The sequence below is a fragment of the Strix uralensis genome, chromosome 4 (genome assembly GCF_047716275.1).
Source record: "Strix uralensis isolate ZFMK-TIS-50842 chromosome 4, bStrUra1, whole genome shotgun sequence".
NCBI classification, from domain to species: Eukaryota; Metazoa; Chordata; class Aves; order Strigiformes; family Strigidae; genus Strix; species Strix uralensis.
The window spans coordinates 91544707-91572208 of NC_133975.1; the positions used below are offsets into that span (position 1 = coordinate 91544707).

The 27502-nt window shown below is 46.1% G+C and overlaps 1 protein-coding gene across 18 annotated transcripts in view; it reads left to right on the top strand.

Annotated features, from left to right (window-relative positions):
* Positions 1-2483: 2483 nt before the first annotated feature.
* Positions 2484-27502, top strand: part of MGA (MAX dimerization protein MGA) — a 63768-nt gene continuing 38749 nt past the window's right edge. For 9 of the 18 annotated variants that reach the window (XR_012628863.1, XR_012628861.1, XR_012628862.1 and 6 more), the window contains exons 1-6: positions 11849-11969; positions 12876-13061; positions 15347-16489; positions 21783-22713; positions 23079-23166; positions 23307-23402. Coding sequence is in view for 15 of the 18 variants with exons in the window: in XM_074867823.1 (XP_074723924.1) it covers positions 15426-16489; positions 21783-22713; positions 23079-23166; positions 23307-23402 (2179 nt within the window). In the remaining 3 variants the exon portion in view is untranslated. The other 9 variants (XM_074867837.1, XM_074867839.1, XM_074867838.1 and 6 more) reach the window with 9 other exon arrangements.

Below are 27502 nucleotides of genomic sequence, written 5' to 3' on the forward strand. Positions count from 1 at the left end.
AGGAAAAGACTGGGAGAGAAGTAGTATTGGTTTTCCGCCCTTATTTAAGCTCCCTGAATCTCTAATGAACTCTAGCTTCCCAATACTCAGCTTTCAAAAAAAACCTGATTAGTCGACAAAGAGAGGATTGTTTGTAGGTGAAAAAAAAGCAGAGGGAATGAGCAGCAAAGAATTTTTCTGCAAAAACTCACCATGTAATTTGGGCATCTCTGCTTCAAATTACATGCACATTTTCAAAATTAAGATTTCCAAATCTGACTTGCACAGGAGCTTCTTCAGCAGAGCAGTCGTGAGATCTGCCTCTCGGATAAAGGTTTTTGCGCTTAAAGACCAAAACAACACTTTTTTTTTTTTTTTAAGCCATATCACACTGTTGGCTCATTTCTGTGATATTCACAAACACCATCAGGTTTCCTTCAAAACTGCTCCAGTCAAAATGCCTTTTTCCCCTGAGAAATAAATACCAACGACCTACTTCCCCTGCATGTGTTATATTTCGTTTGTCCAGAGCCCTGGCATGTTTGATTGCCTTTGCATTACATCTGTATTCTTTCCTGGGTTTGCAACATTATTACATTTAATGTCATATGATAAATTTCATTTGCGAGATGTTTCCTCTGCTTAGGCTGTTAACTAGCAGCTGGGAATTGGGCACCGCAACCCTTTACAGCAGCAGGAATTTCAAAGAAGCTTGGCCATCCCTTGCTCTGCTCATGAACTCCAGAAAGACGGGATGTAGACCCACCGGTGCTTACTCCACTCGCTGACATCCAAACGCTTCCAAACTTTGGCTGCAAGACCGCAAAAAGCCCACCAGAGGTTTAGCTTATGCACTGGTTAACGTGTTTGTAACCTTTGCATACGGATTCCTCAAAAATCTTTATCTAATAGGTGAGGGAAGGTATTTTTGAGCTTCTCGGTGATCTGGGAACCAACCACTCAATTCAGGATCAATTCCAAAGGAAGTTCAATTTTGTAAAAGTATGAATTTACCCCTAATTAGACACCTCCCCTTTTGCATCCTTCAAGGGCTCCTAAGCCGTATTGTCACAAATTCTCAGTCAGGTTGCCATGCCTGGGGAACGCTGATTGATTGCCGCCGTGACTCTGCGCCCTTCGAGGCCAGGACCTCCATCACAGAACTTTTAGCTCAGACCTGCCTTATGGTGCTGTTTCCCATCACCTTTTATTTACATGTTTAATCAGTTTCCATTACATGTGATCAGCCTATGCCCAAGGCAACCTGAAATTATTTTTCAAGATGGTGTAGATGCCTTTCTTCATTGTCGTAGTTACTGCACGGCTGGGTTACAATTGCTGGAGAGTCCACCCAGCCTCGCCCCTCTGTATGTGCCCACGCTGCCTATAGCTCAGAGGGGCTTGCTTACGTATTTTTTTTTCCTTCAGCATTTGTTCCATTATTTTACTCTGGACCAAACAGAGACTTTCTGGATGGCGATCTCCAGAATCACCTTTTCTCTTAAGCCGCGCAGGGATGTTGTATTTAAATATATAATTGAATACGTCCCCACGCTGAAGACTCGACAGCCTTCACTGGCCTCTTTCAGTTCATAAATGACCACAGGTGGCTTGTGGCTAACTCGGTAACCGGTACCATGGCCGTTCAGCGGATGCTCAGCAAACACGCCCGCCCCGGGGGGGCCCCGCTGCGGATGGAGGTTTTGCACAAGCAACCCTGAGAACGTTTCTGAACCGCGTTAACGGCACCGCACCGTGGGCGTTAGCCTGGAGCCCGAACCGCCACCGGGACACCGCTCCCCGGTGCCGGTGAGCCCCTTTTTCCGTGACTTACAACCGCCGCTGGGCAGAAGGAGGGAGGACAGGCGAGGCCGCGGGGGTACCGGCTGCTGCACCGGGGGTACCGGCTGTGCAGCGGCGCCGCCCGCCCGAAGGAGCCCCGAGAAGGGGCTGCGGGCGGCGGAAGGGGGATGCGCTCCGCCGCTCTCCCCGGAGGGCGCCCGGCACGCCCCGAGAAGCCGGCGCCAGGCCGGGCGGCGGCCCCCCGCGCCCAGGAGGGGCCCGCAGCGGCGGGAGGAGAGCGCCCACGGGAGGCGCCGGCGGGGACGGCACCGCCCCGCGCGGCCGAGCCTCCCCCGCGTCCCCCGTCCCCCGGCAGCGGGCCGGGCCCGGTGGCCGCTCTGCCCCTCGCCGCCGAGCCCGGGGACAGCGGCCGCCCCACCCGCCAACGGCGATCGCGGCGCCCGTGCGGCCCACGCGCGCGCGGCGTGTTTCCCTCGCGCACGGGCGGGGGAGGGGCAGGAAGGGCGTGGCCCGGCGGCGGGCAGCGGAACTGCGTCGGCGGGCGGCCCCGGCCAATCGGCAGCGCGCCGCTGGCGGGCGTCGCGAGGCAGCGGTACCGCGACCGCCGCCCGCCTCCCGGCCGGCCGCTCCGGTACCCGCCTGGCGGGGGCGGCCCCGCCGCGGGAGGGGCGGGGGGTGTGTGGGGGTGTGGTGTGGGCAGGGAGGCGAGAGGAAGGGGGCCGGAGAAACGGGAGCGGCCCACGTGACAGGCTGCTGCAGCCAATGAAGACGGCAGGAGGTTGCGCGTGGCAGGCGAAGGCCGCAGGAGCCGCGAGCGGGGCGCGTGGGTCGGGGCGTTGCTCGGCGCCCCGCGCCGCGTGGAGCCGCCGGCGGGAGGCAGGTAGGAGCCGGCCGGGCGCCCCGGGGCGCTGCCCGCCGAACCCCTCTCCCCCTCCCCCCCCCCCCCCCCGCCCTTCTCCCCCCTCCCCAACGCCGGTTTTGAAGTTTTATTCGAGGAGGTGGCGTGAGGTGTGCGCGTCACGTGAACGCGGCGGCCCAATCACACGTGCGCGCTCCCTCCTTCTCGGCCGCGTTTGAGGCGCGCTGGGGGCGGCCGCGGCGGGGAGCGGCGGACGGGCGGGCCGGCCCCTCTCCTCGACCGCCCCCGCGCCGCTTCGACCGGGGTCGCGGACGGGCGGTGGAGGATGGGCAATGGCTGGCGGTCACCTGACGAGGGGGGGGGGGGGTTAAAGGGACGGGGCAGCCCCGCGGCCCCGCATCCGGGCTCTCTCCGGCCGGGAAGGGTCGGGTGAGGCCCGGGCCCGAGCAGCTGCCGCCTCCCAGAGCCATCGCGCTCCCGGGGACCGTCCCCCGGCGGGGGCGTGGCCGGCGCCAGCCGTGAGACGGGGCTGGGCTGCCGGCGCCGCGCCTCGCCCCGCCCCGGCGGGAGAGCCTTTCCCGGGGACCTGCGCCCGTGCTGGGGGCCGTGCCCGCCCCTCCGCCCGCTCAGCGCCACGGCGGGGTGGCTGAGGGGGTGGAGTGGGGCGGGGGAATGGCGGCTGTGGGGCCCCTCGACTGGGGGCGGAGCGTAACGGCCCGGCGGAGCGGCCCGAGGGCGGCCGCTGGCCCGCAGCAGCGCGCGTGCGCCTCGGCACGTCGCGTGAGGCGGCCGTTGGTGGCGGGCGGGGGCAGTGCCCGCCCTCACCCCCCCGCACCCCCGCCCCGGGCCCTGCCCGCGCTCCGTTCCCGGCGGCTCGGCCGGCCGCCTGGCGCAGCGCGCCCGCCGTGATTCTGGTATCTTCCAGGTTTCGGCCGGGCGGCGGCGGGCCGAGGACGCGCCTGCGTGGCGCGGGAGGCGGCTTCGTGTGGCGGGAGTGCGCGCAGGGCCGGCCGGGGCTGTCGGGGCCGGTCCCGCCCGGGGGAGCTGAATAAACGAACAACGGCGCTGTCCCGGAAGGGCGGTGCAGTGCCGGTGTTGGGTTCAGTGGCTGTCGGTGGCCTTAGGTACTGCGCTGGTTGAGAAAAGGAGGTTTAAAAATGGGAAAGCGAGCTCGGTCTGTAGTTGGTAGGCATGAGGGTTAGCAGTTATTTCATCAGCCTGGTTAGGTGAGTGGTTTCCAATAATGTGGCTTGAATTTCTTGCCTAGCTGTTAAGATATCAAAGCTTACGCAGTCACACTGCTGGACTCCTGACACAGTGGGATCTGGACTCATGGGTCGTCTTTAATCGCATTCGACGGAGTGGGCTGAAGCCCTGAAGATGTGAAGTTGCAGCAGACTTTGAAAACCGAAGGCTGTGTGTAAAGAAGAGGGCAGGCTGATGAACCGCTCTTGCCACTTTAAGGTGTTTTGCCCGATGGAGCTGCAGGCTCTGCGGCCGCAGCACCTGTTCAGTGCCCTCGGGCACGGTTCCCTGGGAGTCCATAATGAGAATTGGGGCGGGGAATTGATTCTGCCGGGAAAATGTTGCTGTGGATGAGCGTTTTTGTGCATGTGTGTGTGTTTGTGGGGAAAAAAACATAGTTCTTGAATCCGGCAGAGATAGGCAGCACTCATTCTCTTATGTATTCCATCTAGCAGCAGCAGACTATTCACCTCACCTGCTGTTAGCTCAGTGTTGGTGCGGATGCTGTTGTGCCTGCCATGGGAGGGAAAGCTGCAACTGGAGGAAAACCAATGTTAGTCCTGCTTGTGAATAAACTTGTTTGGTCACCTGCCAGAAAAAAAAAAAAATGAAATTGTTTCTCTTTGAGCATATGCCACTTCTTCATTTCGGTCAAATCGGCTAGATCACTTACAAAGTATGTAGTTGTGTATGTTGGCTTTTTAAAACGTAATTTCCAAAGGAATGGGAAGTCCAAGACATTCTCTTTACAAACACAATGAAATAGATCTCTGCCTAGAGGGATGAGAAAGAGCTCTCATCGAAGAGGCTGTTGGCTCTTTGATTTTTCATAAACAGCAGAGGATCTATGTTGAGCCATGGTATGCACATAGGAAACAGTGCCATTAGCTGTGGCACCAGCAAGGCTTACTTGATTCTTCCATAATTAAGAATGTGGTGTGGTGTGTGTTTTGGGGTTTTTTTGGTGTGTGTGTTGTTTGTTTGTTTTTTTAGTACTGGGTGACTTTAGAACAAAGAATCAAATGATGGTGGTGGAGTTGCTCTTCTCTCTCCACAGAAAGGTGGGATGTGCTTTTACTGTTGGATTCTGGCAGGTTTTAGTACTTATGATAAAGCCTTGATATATCTTTTTATGAACTGGATAAGGAGGAATGCACTGAGAATGATAAGGGTGAGAAGAATGATGAAGGCTTGTTGTGAGAAGAAAGCAACCAGAAGAAAGTCTTTTTTTTCTTTTTTTTTTTTTTTTTTAAAATCAAGCCCAGAACAGAAAGGCAGTAAGGGATGTGAACAGCATAAGACAGAAAACAAATGTGGGAGCCAGATAAAACATATCTACAGTAAAAATGTTTGCATTCATTGCTACAGTCACTATCTTCAGGAAAAGTCAATTTGGAGAATGGCAAGATAGCAACCTAATTACTGTTAAACAAGTACTTGTGATGATGGCATCGTGCTGTTTTGCTAACTCTTGCAGTACAGTGCTTTCCGCTAATATGGTGCGGTCTGCCTGACCACAGGATAAAGTCAATAAGTCAATAATGAAGATAGATATAAGCCTGTAACCCATCACCAACATCCTGGTACTTTAATTGGTGTTGTGCTCCTTTTTACCATAACTTAAAAGGGAAATGGAGGTTCCCTGCCAGCTCTCACTTGATGAGCCATTGGCGAATCTGTAACAATGAGTATTGCTGTAAGACAGCAGCCGAATGCGTACCGTAGTCCTGAGCTTGGGTGAGGGCTTTTTTACTTGCCTGACTTGTTTTGCTGAATTTTCTTACTTTTTGCTCTTTTTTTTTTTTTTCCTATGATGTGGACAAGATCCCCAGCTGAAGATTTGCGCATGTGATAAATTTTCCTCAATGATGGCCATAAAGGGACTGAAATTCATCAAAATGGTGCTATTGCTGCTGATTATGGCTTGTTTCTGCCAGTGTTGCGTGGCAAAAAGCATAAAACATTGCTTTATTCTTTTATTTTTTTAATTTTCAGTAGCTGAAATAATAGTATATTGAAAAAATTACAGTAATCATTGAATATATGAGTAGTGGGCTTATCAATGACTTCCTGATAAAATATGTAAAATACATTACAATGTTATTATTTCAACATTTAAAATATATAGATAAAAAAGAGCAGTTATTTATAGTGAACACTGGCTTTTCTCCCTGCCCTCTCACCAGTGGTTCATACTTCATATAAATGGATTGTGCAGTCTTCAGTGTTTGGGAAGATTTCTGTATTTCCCCAAAGATCAGGTACCTCTCAGGAGATGGAGAATACTGTGCACTGTACATCGCAGGATTAATGCTGTTAAACAAAGCACCAACTTTCTGGGGGACTGAAAGTTTGGACTCTTGTGTCAAAGTGTTAGTATTGGGGAGGTGAAGCGGTATTTCCCTCCTCCTGCCCCTGCAGTGTTTGCTCTGTTCCTCCAACAGAAGCCGCTGCTTTTGCAGGGCTGCAGCTGACAGTTGATGAAGCACTTCCTGAACTACCATCTATTCATCCTGCAATAGTCAGGGCTCTGAGTGTTAAGTGAATTTGTTTTTAGTATAAAGTAATTAAGTGAATTTGGTTTTAGTATAAAGGAATGCTCTGGGCTGAAATCTGTGCACAGCACGAGCTGTGTCATACTTGCTGTGGGGATAGCGCATTCTGTGCGCGGCTGGAGCACGTGTTCTAACATGTTTGCATCATCAAGAAAACCTAAATCTGAAAAAGCAGATTTCTTGCTCCTCTTTTTTTTTTTTTTTTCCCCTCCCCCTGCAACAGTCCATTTCTTGCAATAAATTTTTTTTAATCTCACACTTTTTAGCTAGATTCTGCCACCAGTTAACACCCTTAATCTTCTTGACACTGGATTATGATTCCTTGCTGTACCTAAAAGAAGGACTTAAGATACTTCTCTATCATAAACAAAATGATGTAAACTTTTTCTAAAGTGGATTTGGGCTGGGATTCTGTTGCCTGAGGGCAGGGGTCTGGAGCTGTTGTAGATACTGCAGGTTCTTGGAGACATCTATGTAGAGCAAACATTCAGCTCTGGGAGGCTGATACTCTTCTGGAGAAGCACTTGAAGGCCAGTGGGACCAGTTATGGTATAGAAGATGGGACTAGGTTACCTTTCTGTGGGCAGTTTAATCCAACCCAGAGTTTCAGAATTAACAGATTTTCTTGCAGGGTGCTACTGTGTTAATCATTGTCCAAAGTGGCAAAACATTGGCTAAGGAAAGTACAGTTTTGTATTTTAACCCTTCTAATGTGCACATTGCACAACACTTCTGACTATAACATCACTAGATTTTCAGGTCTTTGAAATGTTTTTCTTCTTTTTTTTTTTAACGGCCAGAATTTGGGACTTTGTTATGATTGTCAGGACTGCCTGGCCATAGTTAGTAATAAACCTGTAGACTAGGCTCTGCTGACTGACTGCTGCTGTGGGTGTATTACATTGGCACAGCTGGTTTTGATAGCTGTTGTTTTCAGCTAGTGAGTCTAGTTTCAGCTAGTGAATTTGAGAGCCGAAAGCCTCCTTTATGCTCCAGTAATGCTCTAGTAGTAGTGCCTTTCAAAGTATACTGTATGACAGAAATATCCTGTCGTGTATCTACTTGTGTAGTAGAGGCCTTTGTATTCAAACTGAAAGGGGATTGCTAACAAAAAATGTAATCGACATCTCTTTTATGTTTCCCACACATTGGCAACTGTTACGTTCCGCTTAACTATGTCTGCAACATGTTGCTTTCCCATATACAGATCTTTAGCAAGGCCCGGGCCTTGTGACCCTCCAGCTCCTGATCTGTTACTGAATCTTTTTTTTTTTTTTTTTTTTTTTTTTTTTTTTTTGAGACAGGTTAGAAATAACAGTAGCTGAAGAACACGTTTTTTTGCTGCAGCTCCAACTAGCAATCTCTGGGCTACTGGGTGGTGAAAGTTACGGGCTCTGTGTTATTTGTAGTGTGTAGGCTTGAACTGGTGCTTCATGGTTGTAGGCATTACTGAAAGAAGGAATGTGATCTGCTGGATACTGAAATACAGTTTGTAAAGACTGTTGTTCATGCTTTCAAGACGCTGCAAAGCATGGAATATATTTGAAAGAAGCATTTTGAGGAAGAGGGTACTTCTTGATAGTGAACTTCAGCATTTCAAAAATGACCATCGCATTACTGGTTAAACTGGTCATGGAGGGCTGGTGCAAACCAGTTCATTTCTACGCTGCCAATTGGTGCAAACAAGACCTTAAAACTGGTGTTTGTACTGATCTAAATGGGACGTAGTTCTTTATTGCAGTACTCTTGTTTCTTGTCAGCTATAAGCTGCTCAGAACCGGGTTGCTTAAGCTGGTGGGAATCTGTGGTACTGCTATGACTTCTACTGGTGAATTTGTTCTCTTGATAAACTAGAGGTTCTGCTCTTGCTGCAGGCAAGGATTTCTACCTGCGTTAGGTAAAATGATAGCAAAATCCTTGGCAATGTCAACAGTCTCTGGTGTTGCTTCTCTTACCCTCACTGGAACATGTGGCTTGTGGGCTGTGAACGTGGCGCTGTCTGCTATTCAGTTCTGTGCAGCTGCTCTTAGTCATACAAAATGGCCCTCTTGCTGAAGAAGAAAGACTTATTTCTGTATTGGCACTGTTCAGGAACATACTGCTTAACACAAAATAGAGTGTCAATGTATCCTGTGACCCTAAAACTTAATGACTGCTGTACCTAATATGTGATTGCTGTAGATATAGTATGACTATTCCTGATCAATCTTGGACAATGTGACTTCATTTTTTAATTGGTGTAATTATTTCTGATTGAATTTATTAAGGGAGAAATGCTGTGCTGGATCCGACTTGAGGCTTGAGGCTGCCACAGCTCTGTGCCCGCAGGTATAACCAGTAGCATGGCTGAAAATGTGTTCCCAATAGGCAGGAGCATGTAGAGCCTGTGTTTACATGTGTCTGGCTGCACCAGTCAGGCAGATGCACGGATACTCACACGGACAGCAGCGACAGCCCTAGCCTGCTCCCCTTCCTGTCTGAGCAGGATGGAGGTCTGCTAGTGAGAGTGTCTGTGTGTGTGTATGTTTTTATACACACGTATATGTGTATATATATGTACAAGGTAGATTCCCTCCAGCAGCTGGGCCTAGACACTCTGTCTGCCCAGCAGCTGGTTCCTGGGTCCCAGTCTCCCCAGTTGCTGGTTTCTGGCCATGTAAGCCCCTGAGGCCGAGCCCCACTCCGGGTGCTGGTACGTGCTGTCTCTCTCTTGGCTGGCTGGCACTACCCCACCTGACCTTGCCCTTCAGAGGGACACAGATGTGCATACACACACAGAGGGCTGGTGGCACTGCCCTGCTTCCCCAGGAGCCACCTCCTTTGTTGAGCTGCACACCCCCCCACACCCCCCCAGGCTTTACAGCTAAACTAGAATGCTTTCTTGATTCCTTACTTCATATTTGCTATGTGAAACATGAAAGCACATGGCTGTTAGCCTCGACTTTTTGTTGTGCAAAAGAGAAACTTCTGAGAGAACTGTCACGTGAAGCTGTTTTAGAAAATGGCTGGATATGACCCTTAACAAAAAGAATACTATCGCTCTGATTTTTTGATATCTCCTTCCTTCTAATTCCTCTGAACCTTTTTCTTTCTCTCCAAATCTGCTGTTGGCAGCATTTGGGGTGTTTCCCTTCCACCATGCCAACCTTACATACGTGGATGTTGTGGTTTAATCCCAGCTGCAGCTGAGCCCCACCCAGCCGTTCGCTCACTCGCCCTGGGTGGGATAGGAAAGAGTATCGAAAGCGCAAAAGTGAGAAAATTTGTGAGTTGAGATAAAGACAGTTTAACAGGTAAAGCGAGAGCCGTGCGCACAGGCAAAGGAAACAGGAATTGATTCACCACTTCGCATCGCAGGCAGGTGCTCAGCCATCCCCAGGAAAGCCAGGCTCCATCATGTAACGGTTACTGGGGAAGACAAACGCCATCATGCCGAATGTTGTTGTCCCCCCTCCTTCCTCCTCCTTCCCCCGGCTGTATGTGCCGAGCACGATGTCACACGGTGTCGGATATCCCTGGGGTCAGCCGTTCAGGCTGTGTCCCCTCCCAACCTCTTGTGTCCCTCCAGCCCACTCACTGGTGGGGTGGGGTGGGGTGAGGAGCAGAAATGGCCTTGGCTCATGTGTAACCACATCCCTGAGATATCAACACTGCTTTCAGCACAAATCCAAAGCACAGCCCCATGACAGGTACTATGAAGAAAAGTAACTCTGTCGCAGCCAAACCCAGCACAATGGGGCTAAAGCTTCCCTTCTGCCTCTGTCCATACCTCCTTTATAAACTGCAAAATCACAATCTTACATTCTTTGATATTTGCAGAATTTTGTATTTCAGTAGTTTCTCTGTACAGTGAATGTGTACAGGTTTTTTTTAGCCTGAGTTCATTCTCCTAGTTAAAAGTGAAAAAACAACTTCATGGTCATCTCCTGCATACCTATTTATGTTACTGTTTTGATGGATGTTTTTCAAGTGTCTTAAAAGTGTATTTTCTTCAGTTACATGCTTCTAAGATGATCTCCCCCAGCATAAACTTCTGTTGCCAAGAAACCTTCAAAGGGGTGCTGGCCTTCATAATGTTGCTCTTGTTTTGCCCCATTTTCTGCATCCTAACAGCAAAGGCACGACTGTGTTAAGCTGAGGAGCAGCCCTAGTGAAGTTACCACCTGCAGTAGGCAGCAGTCAGTACAAAATTCTGGTGTACAGTGGCGGTAGGCTTTAGTCTCAGCCTACCAACTCTGATGCCATGGCTTTCTGGCACCACTGTGTAAGTATCTGCCCTTTACTAGGGGATGCAGTGTTGTAAAATAAATATCCTTAACTGAAGAAAGGGGGACAGGGGGCTTCACGGAGGTGTTCACCTGCAGCCATGCTGCGTATTGGTGTGAATTCCCTTCAGATTCAGAATTCTGGTTTAGTGGGCTTATTCTCAGAAGTGCCTGGTTTACAAAGTGTGATTTTCTTGACATGCGAAGGACTGCCAAGTCTAGGCGTGGTGTGCTTGGTGAGGTGCCGAGGGCGGGAAGACTCGGGTACGGTTATGCCAAGACCGTGCTAAGCCAGGTTTTGTTCGTTGCCTGGTTTGCCTAACATCGGAGGGGACGGCAGGCCTGGGGTTTACCTGGGGCACGGTCTGACCGGTCTGTGTTGTCTGCCCGAGTGTCACAGGGCGCTTGGCGGTGTAGAGCCAAATTCTGACTGGAGCTTTGGCAGATGGGTGAGAACTAGCGCCGGAGGAGGGAGACTAACGCTGATCCCCGCCTCCGCGGTACCTCGGCGATTGAGGGTTCTCGCCGGGGAGGCGGGAGGGGCGGGTACCCACGTCCGTGTCTCGAATGGCGGGGAGGGGGGTGTCCCTCGCCCTTGCCGAGGGGAAGGCTGGCGCTCTCCCGGGGCAGCGGGGAGGGAGGAGGCGGCCCCCGCCCGGGGGAGGGCGGCGCGGCTGTGGCCTGCCTTAACGCCCGCGGCGCGCCGAGGCTGCGGAGGGGCCCGGCGAGCGGCGGGGCTGTGCCGGGGCCGGCCCCGCGGCGCTGGTTCGGCTCTGCCCGGCCCGGGCGGCCGCCGGGCGCGTGTCCCGCCGGCGCCGCCCCCCGGCCGTCGTGTGCCAGTGCGGGAGGAGTCCCCGCCGCCGGCGGGCCCCGGGCCAGGCCCGTGAGCTGAGGCGGGGCCGGGCCTCTCCGCCGCGGGGGGGGGAGCGGTGCAGCCGGGCGCCTCGCCGGGCGGGGCGGCGGCGCTGCCGCTCGGGGCCGCCGCGGGCCCTCGAAACCCCCCGCGCCCGTTCGAGAAGCTTCCGCGCGCGCGGCGCTGCGCGGGGCCGGGCCGGGGCCGGGGCCGGGCCCCTGCGCTTGGCGCGGGCACGTGACGGGCAGGCGGGAGGGAGGGAGGGGAGGCGCGAGCTGGCGGCGCGCCTGCGCGCGCTGCGGCGCGGTGATGTCACCGCGGTGCGCACGCACGTTGTCCCCAGCTGGCGGACACACGGTCCGCGTGAGGAGAAAGGAAGCGGGAGGCCGCTGGCCTCGCCTCGCCGCACGGTAACTGCCGGGGAGCGGGGGCGCGCCGCCGCGGCGGAGGGGCGGGGGGGGTTGGCGCCGCCGGCTCCTGGCGCCGCGCGCGAGCTCTGCGCGCCTCCCCCCGCGCCTCCCGCCTGCCTCTCGAACTGCGAAAATTAACACCAGGCGTAGCCACGAGGCGACGGGGCCCGGGCCCGCCGGCCGCTCCCCGGTGGCGACGCGAGGCGCCGCCTCGGGAGCGCCGGCGGCGCCGCGCCGCCCCCCTGGCGCCGGGTAGGGCCGCGCGGGTCCCCGGCGAAGAGCGGTGCGGCTTCCCCACGTGCGCCGGTCCCTCCGCCTCCACCAGCCACCGCAGGCCGTGCTGGGTCCGGCCCCCGCCGCTCCCGGAAAGGCCCGAGCGGCTGCCGGCGGCGGCGGCGGCTGCCTGCCCCCATCCCGAGGCTTCCGGCCGGGGGCCGTCCGGCGCAGCGGGGGGGGGCGGGGGGAGGGGCATTAAAAGCGACAAGTGCGCCGCTCGGCCCGTGGCCGTGACGCCACCTGCCCCGGGCGGGGCGTCCGCCTCTCGCCGCACCGGGCGCAGTTCCCCGGGCCGGGGCGGCCCCGCTCCGCTGCCGCGGCGTTGAACGGCAGCGCCGCGCGTTCAGCGCTCGCTGTCATTGGACCCGGCGCCGGGCTCCCGCCGGCAGCTCGGCTGCGGTTGGCGGGCTGTGCCGCGGGTCGCCGCCGCCTGACGGCTGTCCTCACGCGGCAGCGCCGGGCGTCACCGGCCCCGCGGCGGGAGCGGCCAGCGCCCGGGACCTCACTCCGCTCCTTGCAGCTTGGGAGGTTGGGGGTTTGTTGTCTCGGGTTTGTGTTGTGTTGTGTTTTTTTTTTTTTTTTTTTAGAAAACCCAGATTTTTTCACATCTGATTATCTTCCTGCTTTTAGCACATCTCAGTGCAACTCTCGGTATTTTTGGCCACTGCTGTCTAGTTCGATGCTGCTTCTCAAATATAAGATCTGCATATGGGGAGAGGAGTGAAGTATCCGAAGCTGATTAAACCTTCAACTTCCACAAATATACACATTTTCCTTGAAATACTGGATTAGAAACTCCACGCCATAATAAAACAGGCTAGTGTGTTTGACAGAGTGTAATAAAACGTGTGAAATGTTTCTTGTAACAGACCGTGTTAGTTCTGAAATAATGTAGCTTTTGGCTACTGTAATTGCACATAATCACGTTGTAACCACACACATCTCAAACTGACTTGATACTGTGAGTGGAGCTTATGGTGGAAATAACTACAGGAGCACCGTGTAAGAACTTTTTAAGTGTTGGAAAACAGAAACCGTGACTCAGTAGCTCTTTGTATGCATAGAATTTTTGCTGAATGCATGGTTGTTGAGCTTTTTTGAATTTATTTCTGGCCTGTGTAAGTTCTACCTCAGGTAAATTTAAAGTTACAGGCTCTCTGCATATCTGAAACCAGACTTGAAATCAGTTTGATAGTGTATGTCCTTCATGAGCTAATACAGTCTTGATGTATGTTGCACAGCATTAACGTGAACTCACTTGATGATTGCACGTTGAATATACGTATAAACATGCTGTGTGTATATAGAGAGAGGATAAGTTGGTGGAAAATCACATGCCATTTAGGATGTGGTTTCTTTCTCCCCATTCCATCTATCTGATTTTTAATAGAGATTTCTACTTCTATTGTGTTTTTATAGATGAACATGAAAAGGCTTTTTTGGGGGATAGGTTTTTGTGTTGCTGGGACTTCAGATGTGCTCTGTTGAAAAAGCAGGGCAGCATTCTTAAAATAGAAAATACGAAGCTGATTTTGAACAGCTAATTCATTTTGTGTTCTAGACTCTTATTAAGTAGTCCTGGGTGGCTGGGTGGGTGGTTGTGGGTGTCTTTGTGGGTGTTTAGTCCTCAAAACTGAAAACCAGATTTTGTACCTTAAACAGATCTCAAAACCCGTGGAGAACAGTTCTGTGTTTTTCCTCTGGTTTAACTTTTACACGGAGCTTTAAAGTGCAAAGTTTAAAGGGTGGAAGTAGGTGTCTCGTATTTCCTAGGTGTCAAGAGCATTTATCATGGAGTATAAGTTGGCTGCCTCCTGAGCTTTGAGGTCATTTCCCACATGCATGTGGCAGCTGGTTTGCACAGAGGAGTGTTTCCTCTTACAGTAACCCAATCCTAAGAAAATAAATACTTCTTATTGAATACCTAGTTCACTTGAAATTTGTGAATTTGAGTTAATTTTCTGGAAAGGAATATGATTATTTTCAAGCAAGTAACTCCTAGTGATGGTGATTCACTCTTGTCTTTGGTTCGCACCAACTAGACACTTGATACAAGAATCGATCATTTTTTTGTCAGTGGTGTATTCCGTATATAATAAGGATCAAGATACGAGCATCTGAATGTGGGAATGGCATTCTTGTGAGTTACCAGAAGCATTTACTTTAAATTTTCACATTCAGAAATGTGCAGGCTGTTTGAAAAATTAAGTTGTTTATGATCTTTTGATGGAGAGTTGACATAATGCTTAACTTGTGAGGTAGACACACAAAAGTAGAATTCTGTATATGCAGATAAAGGTAACTTTTTTAGTTCCCTAAACAGTGATTAGGCTAGTCATAACAGTACAAATGTTTTCTTACTCGATTTAAATTATTTCCATAATTTAGAAGATAGAGGTAGCTAAGGTTGCCTGGTGCTTCGCATCCATCCGTTTAATCTTAGCTGCATGGCCTTTTGGGGGGTTAGTTTGTCTATTTTTCTCCAAAGCTTATCCATCTGAACTTTTTTCCCCCCTCCTTTTATTCTTTGTCTCTGTCTTCCACACACATTTAGAAGTTCTTTGGGTTGGGGGGGACAGGCAAAGAAATCCCAACACACAGTCTTTTTCAACAAAGAAATTTGGGAAAAATCTTTTAACTTTTTTTTTTTTTCCTTCCCCCTTTTCATTTTTGAAAAGTCTTGGACCTCTGGGAACTCTTTTCTTTCTGGCAGGAGCAAATGCCTTCTGCCTTTGTGTCAGAGATGTGCCATTTGCTCTTTTTAAAGCTTCTGCAGGTTTTACCAAATGCTGTTTGTTAACCAAATGATCTGAAGAGTTGAGGCAATACGAGAACAAAGAGCACTTTGACATATCAAGCAAGGCATTATATGAAAATGCAGTTTAAAGGTGTCATAGCCCCTGTGGCTGTAAGGCCTAAAATATATACACACAGGCAGGCAACCATGATTTGATATATCCTGATTGTGCTCAATTTTACAGTACTGACTATCTTTTAAGCTTTTAATGTGGAAAACTGTTGGAGAAAGGATTTCACATGAGACTTAGTTACTTTCTTAGGCTGTATTTGAATAATTCTAACTGGGTTTTCCTTTTTTCCAGAATGGTGAACACACCTAGAAGATTATCAGCACTGTGTAGAATTTGCGTTTGATCTGAGAGCTTTCCAAGAGCACTCAACATGGAGAAACAGCAGATTGTCTTGGGTAGCCGGGATGGTGGGACTGTGTCTGGTGCAGCACCTGCTTTTTTTGTCATCTTGAAACAGCCGCAGGGAAACGGTAAAGCTGACCAGGGAATCCTAGTAGCAAACCGTGATGCTTGTGCTCTGGCCAGCAGTGTATCAACTCCAATAAAACCCAAAGTCAAGACCTGCCTCCCAGCTGAATGTGTCTCGGGGGGTATTACTGTCACCCTAGATAACAACAGCATGTGGAATGAATTCTACCATCGCAACACAGAAATGATTCTGACGAAGCAGGGGAGGCGCATGTTCCCGTACTGCCGATACTGGATTGCAGGTCTGGATGTCTATCGGAGGTACATCCTAGTCATGGACATATCCCCTGTGGACAATCACCGATACAAATGGAACGGCCAATTGTGGGAGCCCAGTGGGAGGGCAGAACCGCACGTTCTCGGGCGAGTGTTTATTCATCCAGCATCCCCCTCCACTGGCTACTACTGGATGCACCAGCCGGTATCCTTCTACAAACTCAAGCTTACCAACAATACCCTGGACCAGGAGGGACATATAATCTTGCATTCCATGCACCGTTACCTGCCACGACTTCACTTGGTGCCTGCAGACAAAGCCACAGAAGTCATTCAGCTCAATGGCCCTGATGTCCACACGTTTACCTTTCCACAGACAGAGTTCTTTGCAGTTACAGCCTACCAGAACATCCAGATTACCCGTCTGAAAATAGATTACAATCCTTTTGCTAAAGGATTCAGAGATGATGGGTTGAATAGTCGACCTCAGCGTGATGTGAAACAAAACAGTAACTTGGAATTGGAAGGCGGCGGTGTTCTTAGCGCCGCGAGCATTCATGGTCACCCTGCTGAAGCTGATGTGTTAGATTTTCATCAGAGAACTTTAGATTCTTCATTCATTGGTCAAAACCCATCAGACATTGATCTGGACAAAGAGTCCTTTAATGCAGAAAGGGACTTCCTGGGTGTCCTGGACACTGACCTGTCTTCGGGTGATATGCCAAAGCTGAAACAAGAAGTCTCTGAAAGGTGGGTTAACATTCTATTTTTAGCACAAGTACTGGTTGAGGGGGGTGTTTGGTGAAACATTAAATAATAAAATGCTCAGTATACAGATTTACAGCTAAAGGTTGCCTGACCTGAGATGGCAAAACACTTAGCATTATTAAAAGCTTTTCTTTGCTTAAACTGTCCTCAGTCTGGACTTCCTAATGTGCCTAAGGAGTGTAAGTGTTCAGTATTTTTTCCTATGTTGCTTTAACTCCCTTTGCAAAGAAGTGTTGAGGGATTTCTCTTAACTCTCTTAGCATTTTAGAAGATTTGGTTTAATTTTTCAGAGTTTTAAACAGAGCACATTGCAGTCAGAACGTTGCCTTTCTTTTTAGAGTTGCTTACCACAGTGACATGCAGTCTCTATATCCTCAGTTTTCCTTAGCGGATGGGTGAGGATGCGTGGTATCTATGGGTATTTAGGTTGGGTATGTGTAGGGATTGCTACAAGGCAGTTGTAACTGGCAGCATGCCACTGTTTTGTCAATAATTGCTTGTATGAATTCTTTTATTTCACAAAGTAGTATGAGGTAGCCTGCCTGTTGGTTGTCAGTTGCCTCATGTTTGCTGTGAGGCGAGAGAATCTGCACCTAGGGAAGTACTTCAGATTAATGGTTAGACTGTTCAGGCCTTAATGTACTCCATAGTAATTTTATGTCTACGTACTTACCCAGTATTGGCTTTTTGAACCATTCTATTCATATCACGCAAACAGTAGTAAAGCAATCTAGTGTATGTTGGGAGCCCACCCATAAACGGCTAACGAGTAAGTGCTCATGTTGGTAGAGCAAGCCTGGCAAAACCAATTATTTTACTGCACTTTCACTTAGTTTCCAAAAGCAATAGAATAGAGCAGATTTAGTGAATCTGTGTCAAGAGGTGGTAGGGTGCTAGAAACACTTCGAACCTGAAGAAGTGATTTTTTTTTTTAAAAAAAAAAAAGAGGTTTCTCTCCTACCATGTTTCTTCATGTCTGTCTGTGAATACCAGACTTAATGTGCCAAAGATTTAGTGACCAAAGCAGCCTTATGTAGATAGTACACCAAGAAATTATTTAACTACAGGATATTAGGATGATGCTAATAGTGTAATTAGAAGTCAGTTCTTAGAGGAAAAAAAGTTGTATTTATGACATAATTATGCAGTTTATTTCAAAGCTGCATTACTTTACTACTTCAGTGTGTTTTAGAGCAGACAGAGGTTTGCTCTATTGTTTGTTTTTCCTTGCGGAAAGCATCTCCTTGCCTTTTGAGTAACTGAAAAAAACAAACCGCAGTTCTCTGTTCTTTGAGACTGTTGAGTTTAGTTGTAATAATTCTTAAGAATACTAGAATTGTTTTGTGATCTAGAGTGCCCTAACCTTTCTTCTGCAGTATTTTATATATATTCTTATATTCTTATATTCTCCAAAAACGTTGTAAATTGTAGAGAAACCCATCTTGAAGACTGAAAGTATGCTGATTTCAGAGAGGGTGGGCTTTCTTTAGTTCCTAAGGATAGAGCATGAAGAAGTGTTTAGATAACTTTCCATATTGGAAGTAAAACAGTAAAATTCTGAAAATAATTACTGAAACATTTATTTTGTCTTTAAAGTGATATTTTTTTCTCCTTGGGGTCAGCTGCAGTTGAAAAAGTTAAAAGTTTGATAATTTGGTTTGCCTGAAGAGGGTCATTGAAGCAAATTACTTGGAGAAATGTTTCAGTAGGACACCTTGGAGATTTTGGTTCCCTTCTTTACCAAGGAACAAAAATCATTGTTTTAAGGACTCAAGGACCTTCCCTAAGAACAGATGATGCAAATTGGCAGTACCTTCCCTGGTTTTATCTCCAAGACAATTTGTCTCTGAAATGTGCTAAAAGCTGCACAGACGGGGGAAAGACTGTAAAGAGTTTTTGTCTATTCCGGGTTTGGAAACATGTATCATTTGATGAATAAATGTTACCACTCTCCTAGAACTACTCTCAAGCATTGTCCAACTTTTGTTTTATGTTTTTGTAATCTAGGTGAAAAAGTCAGATTCTGTACTTGGAAAGAGAAAAATTAATCTCCAAGAAATGTCAGAACTGAATTCTTATGTGCTGGAGTTTTTTCACATCAGTTCTTTTTCCTTCCGATCTGTTCACAATGTTTTCATGTCATGCAATTGAGATTGTTCATAAATATGTCAGCCTTTCAAGGACAGTGTTGAGTGAGTGACATTTTTCTTTATCAAACTAGACATATTAATACTTGCATATTAATGAAGACTGGGCAAATTATTTTTTTTTTGTTTTAGACAAGCTATTACTAGTAGTTGATAGGCGTTATCTTGCTTTTATGCAGGGTAGTGATTTCTGCTGAGTTTAGACTTGAGTGAGAGTCAGAAGTTGGGAACTGCTTCCTCTTAGATAACGTTCACTAAAGGAAGTGGAGTTCCTAGTGCTGTAGTGCATATTTCCCACCAGTGCCCAGTTTTTCTGACTTTTCTGGGAATGGAACTGTGTAAGAGGTTACATATACCTGAGAAGAATTTTAATCTTGAGTTATTGGTGCGCTTTGGAAATAAAGGACTATTTCCTTTATACAAAGTAGTATTTTTTTTTTTTTTTCTGTGGCCTGATAGTATGTTTAGTTTCATCGGGTGTATTGTAAAGAAAATAAATGTTTAATTTGCATTGTGGGAGCCTTTGTAGGAATGCTTATGCCTGAAGCCTGGGCCATGGAGGGAACCACAAGCAAACTTTAGTGGTTCTTAAGTCTTATAGAATAATGTACCAAGATCTTTTGAACTTCCTGCATCAAAAATACAAATACTGTGGGATTTTTAATGCTCCAAGTGTCTTTGTTTTTCTAATTTAGTTGTCTTGTGTTTAGTCTGACAGTTTACTTTTCTTCCTTCCTGACCTTCCTTTTGGAAGAGGAAGGCAAGTAGTGATCATCGTTCAAACCTCAGCCACAGATTGCTAGATTAATTCCAAAAGAAATCAGATTTCTTTTCTTCCATGGTATATTTTAAAATGGTCTACCTAAAAAAAACCCCAAACCTTCATATATATTAGTACTTTCAAAAAATTAGCAGCTAAATAGTTTTTCATTTGGCAAAACCCAAGAAAGCGATTTGTCTGCTTTTATTGCTTTATTGTGAGGGTACCAAGTACATTGCTTAAGGTACAAAGAAGTTTGCTTAAATATGAGCATTGTTGCATATCAGGCAAAGAAAGAGCTACTCCAGACATTATTTCACCATTTCCCTGATCTCAGATTAAGCCAAGGATTTTGAGAGGACAAACTTGCATGATTCATCTTCCCATAGAATACAGGGAGAGAAGTTTCTGTGACTGCTTATGTTGCACGTAATTTCACAAACTAAGGGCCAACTGAAATTACTTCAGTGCTAAAAAGCAACTTTTTTATTGTTTGAAAAGTTGATAATTGCATCTGAATTTAAAAATCTAGAAAAATGCTGTGCAGCATTTAGTGCAAATACTTGATTTTCTCATAAATATGCATACATGGGTGATACCTCTCTCTTGTCACTGTTTGGCTTACAGTTGCAATATACAGAGTGAAATAGCATTTGTGTCTGAAAACGTCATTTTTAACAGCAGGGCTTCTTTGGTTTGGATACTGTCCAGATCCCTAACAGAAAGGTAATCCTTAGCTTGAGTATACGTCTTGCAGTAGGTAAAGGAAAATGGCTAGAGAAGTCCAGGCTTTACTGGGCTTCCAACTAGAAACAGTAGAACTTACATGAGAAATTTATTCCTGGCCAGAAAATTTATTAGTGTTCTTTGTCTCTCTGTTTTAGAGACTTTTAAGTTAGAGGAGCAGATGACTTGGATCTTCTTAATAGCATTCACTGCAGTTGTGGATCTGCTGTACTGAAAGAACCTCTAGCTGTAATGTGACAGGGTTTTGAGTTGCCCATAACCTACAAGTGGACTGTCTTAGAATTTCTTTCACAGTAAACTCACTGAAGAAGAAAGGCTTTTTAATCTTACATTTGACATTCTTAATTAAATGAAAGCTAGAAACTTTCTAATAGGAAACTCACTGGCCAGAGAAGACAGCAGACAAAACAAGACTGGTATGCCACTTGCCTGCTGCCTGCTATTCCCTCACAAAGCAGGTTTCTCCTTCAAGCTTAATTCTAGTTACTTAGTGTCCTTCTGAATTACATCAGGTTTTCTGGATAGTTTCTGTCTTGTGCTTAGGAATTTTATATGTAAATGTATAAATCTGTGTCTTGACTGTCTGCTCCCTAATTTAACACTGCAGTCTTTCTTTAGGAGGTGGAGACTTCCAGCTCCATGTTGTGACTCTTGTGTGTCCCAGCTTTTTTCCCTTAAGTATGTCCTCAGTCTACACAAGGCGAAAGCAGCCTCTTCCTCCACATCTTCCCCTCCCTCAACCCCAGCCGGGGGCTCAGTCATTCTTTAAAGCTGGGGAGATGGATAATAATAATAAAATGCACACGCACATATAGACAATATGTAAAGCAATATCCCCTTTATGTATAAGATATTAAAATTCATGTCAAGTTATATTTGAAATTGTGACGAGGAGCCAGCTTCTGATGCGCTTAAAACTGCTGACTGCAATTTTTTGACTGATGTGTCTGTCCCTCAAAGAAGCCCATCATTGGAGTGTAACTGGCTGTACCGTTTAGTCTTCAGTATCTAATGCATGGTTTGTCAAATTCTGGTTAGGTTAATACTCAGACTTAGTGGAAGATGGATTACAATTCATAGGATATTAACATTCTGTAAGCGTTTGAACAACAGTTGAACTTAGGAATTGTCTGTATGTGGCCTCAGGATGAATTAACTAAAGTTTTAGTTAAGTCATGTAAACTGAAGTGCATTAAGTGCTCACTTGGCTGCTCATTTGCAAGCACAATGGCTTTAGTATGGTGACTTAATGAGATACACAGCAAACTAAGGACACTTCTGAGCATTTAAAACCTAGCTTAGCATGAGTTCACGCCGAGTCTCAAATAGGAAAAAGTGTAAATGTCACCCAGATATTACTAGGGAAGGAAATTGTGCTGCTGCCTTCAGATAAGAAGTTGGATTGCTTTTAAATATGGCGATTTTTTTTTTTTTTTTTTGAGCGCTTCTAAAAATGTAAGCTTGTAAATGACAGCTTATTTAGCAGACTCATGTCTTGGAGCATTTTGGAAGTTTTTTACAATATGTAACCAAGGATTATGGGAGATGATGGAATTTCAGTAAAGGAAGAGATTTGATAAAGATCTTGTGTTTTGTTTTTGTCTCCTCCCTCTCACCCCAGTCCCATTGCTAGCAGTTATGAAAGCAGTTCCCGTGTGGCATCCCCACTGGACCCAAATGGGCACTTCAATGTAGTTGTCAAAGAGGAACCATTAGATGACTATGACTATGAGTCAACTATTTGCACACAGGGAGTAAGTGTGAAACAGGAAGACACAGAAGAAGAAACTGATGAGTATTCCAACACTGATGATGATGATCCCGTCCTACAAAAACACTTGATGAGACGCGGTGAAACAGATGGAATTGATGGAGAATTCGGGTCTAGGAAGCGTATGCTAACCAGTCCTTCAGGTGTTGCCAAAGCAAAAATGTTAAAACTGGATAGTGGGAAGATGCCTGTGGTCTATTTGGAACCTTGTGCAGTTACAAAGAGCACAGTAAAGATATCTGAGCTGCCGCAGACCATGCTTTCCCCTTGCAAGAGAGATAAATCCCCTTTGAGTGCAGTACTGGACTCCTTTCCTGTGTGTTTTGAAAATCACAAAGGCTCTTGCTCAGGCACAGCCGCTGTAACTGAGGAGTTAGTTATGAAAAAACAATCTTCTGGGAGTAAAATGTCACAGAAATACTCTTCAATCAGAGAGACCCAGTGGGCTCTATCCAAATCAGCTAATTTTAATCTCAGGGGCTCAGTAGGTTGTCACTTTTCAGCTAAAGAGATCTGTGGAAGAAAAAGGCCTGGCATACTGAAGAATCCTGTGTCCCTGAAAGGCTCTGGTAGCAATCAAAACACCCTATCCTCAGTTACAACTAAAAGAGGAAGGCCACGGAAACTGAAAATTTCCAAGGCTGGTCGACCACCTAAAGGTATAGGGAAAACTGTAATAACGAGCAAGAACACCTCTCTGGGGCCTGGGAGTGTCCTTCCAGATGTTAAGCCGGACCTTGAAGATGTTGATGGCGTCCTCTTTGTGTCCTTTGCATCAAAGGTAAAACCTAACTGTTTTGAATAAAATTCAAAACCTTTTATAATGTCTCATTTTTAAGCCCTTTGTACTTACAAACTGAAGGTATGTTTTCTTTCAGACGAAGTTTTGAGATGTGTGGTATATGGCCTCTTTCCAAGTCTGTTCTTATCTTGTCCATGTGTTAATCATAACATTTTCTTACTTCTTAGCAACTTAAGGGGAAATAGTGGGATCTAGAGTTCTGTATAAAAGCATGCATACTCATTTGCTAAACAATTTCATGTTTTGAATATTCCGGCGGTATTTCGATGTGGCCTAGCTTGCACCTAAGTCAGCATTTTAAGGTATCTTATACTTATTCAAGGCTCTTTATTTTATGTATGTAGGAAGCTCTTGATATTCACACTGTTGATAGAACTGGAGGAGAAGAGTCGCAGAATCTTCAGGCTCCCTTGTTGACTACGAATGATCCAGGTATGTTTTTGTATTTTTTGAAGTGGCTTTTCACTGCAGTGAGGGATTGTGTAAAGACATGTTCAAAAATTAATCACTTAAGTAAATTTTTTGCACAGTAAATGCTTTTTATATGTTCTCTCTTTTATTTTTTTGAGTAGATTGTCAAGCAAGAATACAAGTACTCGAAAAGGAATTGATGGAAGAACTGAAGACCTTGAGGCATAAGCAAGTTATACATCCTAGCCTTCAGGAAGGTAAGTGGGCCATGTACATATTGTTGCACCTGGTTGTATATTATACTTAATCATATTGAGTTGATAATTTCCTACTGGATGTAATACTGCGTATGCCCAGTACCACTGGGATCTGATTTTGGTGAATTTTTTTTTTTTTCAAACGCAGGAAAGTGTACAGGTGTGTGTACACAAATGTGAGAGTATGAAGGGAAATTAGCGTGAAACTGTCATTTTCCCTCTTGCAACTTGCGGCAATGAGAGTGAATCTGTGGCATCTGGCGCAGTTTTTTTCTTAGAGGTTTTAAAAGTAGTTTCAGCCAGCCAATAAAGATGTTTTCATTTTCACACATTCATGTTGCAAAGTAGAAGAGGTAGAGGAGGCAAAAGGTGAATCCTGAGTCTCCAACAGCAGAGCAAGAGGCTGCACATCATTATATGCCTCTTGCAGAAGGTGCTGAGCCTTCAGACTTCAGGCAGTGCCTGTTTTGTAATGAGCTAATCCTTGCAGAGAGCGGATGGAGCTGACTTTACTCCTTTATAGAAAATAGCTGCTTCGTGGTAGTATAGGAGCTAGAGATCCAGAAACACTTCATGAAGACTATATTTGCTATGTTTGAGTCTATTTCTTTGAGTCACTGTAGATCCAGGTTTACTAGCCACATAAGAGGGCCAGTCAAGGTACTTCTAGCTTGTGATCCTTCATTTATATAGACAACATTATCGTGAGGTCAGGTGGAGGAAAGTCAAGGATCAACACAGCAGAATTTAATGTTCTTTCTACTGATGATGTTGAAAGTCTTCAGCAATAGTAGTCCTGAGACCAGTGGCATTAACAGAGGCATCAGATCAAATGATGAAGAAATTGATGAGAATGGAAGCATAGTACCTCATGCTCTTGAGGTTCTGGCCCTGAATTTTTCAAACATATAACTGTAATGCTGCAGGGATTGAGGCTCCGAATACAGATCTTGACTCCAGTACTGGTTATTTTGGGTCCTCACAGAGCTTCTGCTGTGAAGAACCCTGGGTTACCTTGAATGGTTTACACACAGGGTATGATGAGAACTAGGCTGTGATTTTTTTTCAGCCATTTTAAAGGGATGCCTTTGCATCTTGGTAGTGTTGAGCTGACATTCTGGTCTTCCCCCTTTGCAAAGTAGTTATAAGAAGGATAGTAGAGAACTCTTAGAGCTCTGTCCTGGATGTGGTGGGAATGAAATAAGATAACCCATCTCCAGCCAGGTTGTACCTCAAGGGTATAGCATCAGTGTTGACAGTTGTATCGTGGATATCTAAATGCAGTTTTCCCTTCCCATGATTCCAGAAATAGGTGGCCCTATTTTCTAATGACCTCAGTGTCCAGCCTGCCCTCACAAGTCTGAGTTTGTTGTCATATTTCAAAAATGGTGGCAAAATGCCTTTTGTGGTCAGCTGCTGGCAGTGCTAGATAGAGCACTAAGCAAATGTTACAGCAGTGTTAAGACTTTTTAGGATTATATTGTGGGCCTCCTGGATGTTATTTTTACCCAAGAAAAAGATAATAAAATTATGGTACATTGGCAACCACAACACTAGTGAGGGCTGTTTTACTCATGAGGTGATTCTGCAGCTGGGAATGTGTAAAACCCACGTGTTCTTCCTCCAGCTTCTAAATGAGTGGTGGTGAAGTGTGTGATACCTTCTGAAGGGTGTTGAGCAGTTCACAGATACTATGAAATGGACAAGAAAAGTCAAGCATCAGACTAAGAAAAAGAGAGCTGAAGAATTTTGATTTTTCTTGAGTGCTTGGGACCATCATTTCCAGTGTTGGATGGTAATCTACTGAGCCTGTTAAATGGTGTAGTTGTAATTCAGCAATGAAGAGAATGACCTTCACCTGTCTAATTTTTAGAGGGAGAAGTAGTTATATGAAGACTTAGCAGCAAGAGCATTACTACAGATAGATACAGATTTAATTTGATCAGGCTGTGAAGAGATTGCAATACATATAATTTTCTTGTTAGACTTCAGCTGCTGCATGTGAACTGGGCTCAATCTTTATTCAGATCACCTTCACCTTCCAAAAAGTTACAGATCTGTTGCCTTCCATTGCAGACTTAAGATTGGGGAAGGAACACAATGATAATGGAGAGAGGGATTGTTGGGTTTCTTTCCTCCTTTCTCTCCACAATATCATCAATAAGACATAAGAAGGTGGCTGGGGAGTGCCTCTAGGCCAGACTTAAGGGCTGTATCTTTTTCCAGACAGACTGATTCTAGGTAGCATCCTGGAGTTTGGTGCAGCCTCGTTAGCCTTCTTGATTCTGATACTTGTTCTCCAAAATTTTTTGGCCACAGATCATGACTAATACCTCCTTGTCATCTACTACAGAACTACTACAGGCAAAGAGACATGGCTTCCTTCTGTCTGGAAGATGTGAAGTGCATGTTTCTAAATGTGCTTTCAGCCATTTTCTAGAAGCTTGCTGGCTTTCTTGTCCTCACTGCAGTATGGGAAATGGACATAACAATTTTTATGTTAACTCTTCTTTTGATTTTGGACAGCAGTTGAGAAGCTTAAGTTTCCTTTTGAGATTCACTGATGATGTGTTGGAGCTGTACCTGAACCCCACAATTGCTGTTGATTTGTGAAGTTAAGAAAATGGTGATTGAGGCTATCTAGATCTTAGAGGCACCAGGACTGCAGGAAGAAGGTGCTTCAGAAAGAAGGGAATTTGACTTAAGCATGTTAGAAGGAAAGCTCCTGCTGGAGTATTGCAATGCTATGGGATGTCTCTTCTGTCTTAGCTAATTTGAATCCTTATCGTATTCCTGAAAATCAAAGGCACTGTTATCATGCATTGTATTTCAGATTTAGCAGCTGCATCTGATGGAGAGGAGAAAGCTCTTAAGGTTCTTCATTTGCTACTATTTGATTACAGCAACTGAAATTTAGCAATACTCTGGGGACAATAGAAATTAATAGAAGGAGTAGTTCACCTGCAATGTATGGTGATGTCTGTACTGACACAATACATGCTGTTACCATTTGTTCTCTTTAGGCTGTCTGCGTTCATTTCAGGTTGCACTTGTTGGAGTCATCCTCTTGTTTTTTCTCTGGGTGTTTCTTACTGAAATAATAAATTTTGTGTATGGGTGATCGTATTTTTGAATGTAAAACAAAGCTAGGCTTGTTTTTGAAGATGACAGAACAATTCAAATGGGGTGTCAAAATAAACTGTGTACTCTTTCCATTTTATTTTAAATAAAGTTTGAAAATAAATGGATGGCATCATGACATTTTGCAGTTGACATGTTTTTTACACAAAATGCTAGATTGAGTTGCTTGCTGCTCATTTTCACTGTGTATGTTTGAAAATTATATCTCACTAGACTGTCTTTGATAACAGTATCCATTTAAACAACTATGTTTCAGATGTGTTCCATGTCGATTGTTTTCAGGCTGCCAGTAATCAGGTCACTCTGTTCCCATTTACCAAAATAAACGCGTACCACCAACACAAGGTTTCTGCTGTATGTGCAAATACTACTTTATGTGTCCTGAGCCTTGTCAAGTCATACATTTTCAGTTTCAAAACTCACGTTTAATAGATGAATTTCAGACTTGTTGGCAACAGGAGCAGCATTTGTCAGTTTCTATAGCTAAAAACCAAAACAGATGTTCTCAACTCCAGAATTTGACAACAGTCATTTCTTGAATTCAGTGTAACAGTATTTTCCGAAAAAGGTACTAAGTGAAATTTACTGACTGCTTTTTTTCTCAGCATTTCTGTATATGTATTTGTTTTGCCATGGATAAAGATAGCTTTTGTGACCTAGTAAAGTCTTTCAATTTGAGTATTTTGGGGGAGTTGATGAAGGAAGATGTTATAAGCAGTTAAGTATTTGTGGTAGCATCAACAATACAGATTGTTTAGTTTCTTTATAGCTGTTTTCCCCCCTGCTTCATGAAAAAAAAAAAAGTGTTTTATTGCAGAGTGCCAAGCCTGGAAAAAAAATAACCTACTGAGATCTGGATCATTTGATGAACTAGTCTTGAGAGCACTGTCTGAATACAGCTTTATTTATATCATAATTTCCAAACACACACACGCTCTTCTTCAGAACCGAAATGTTGT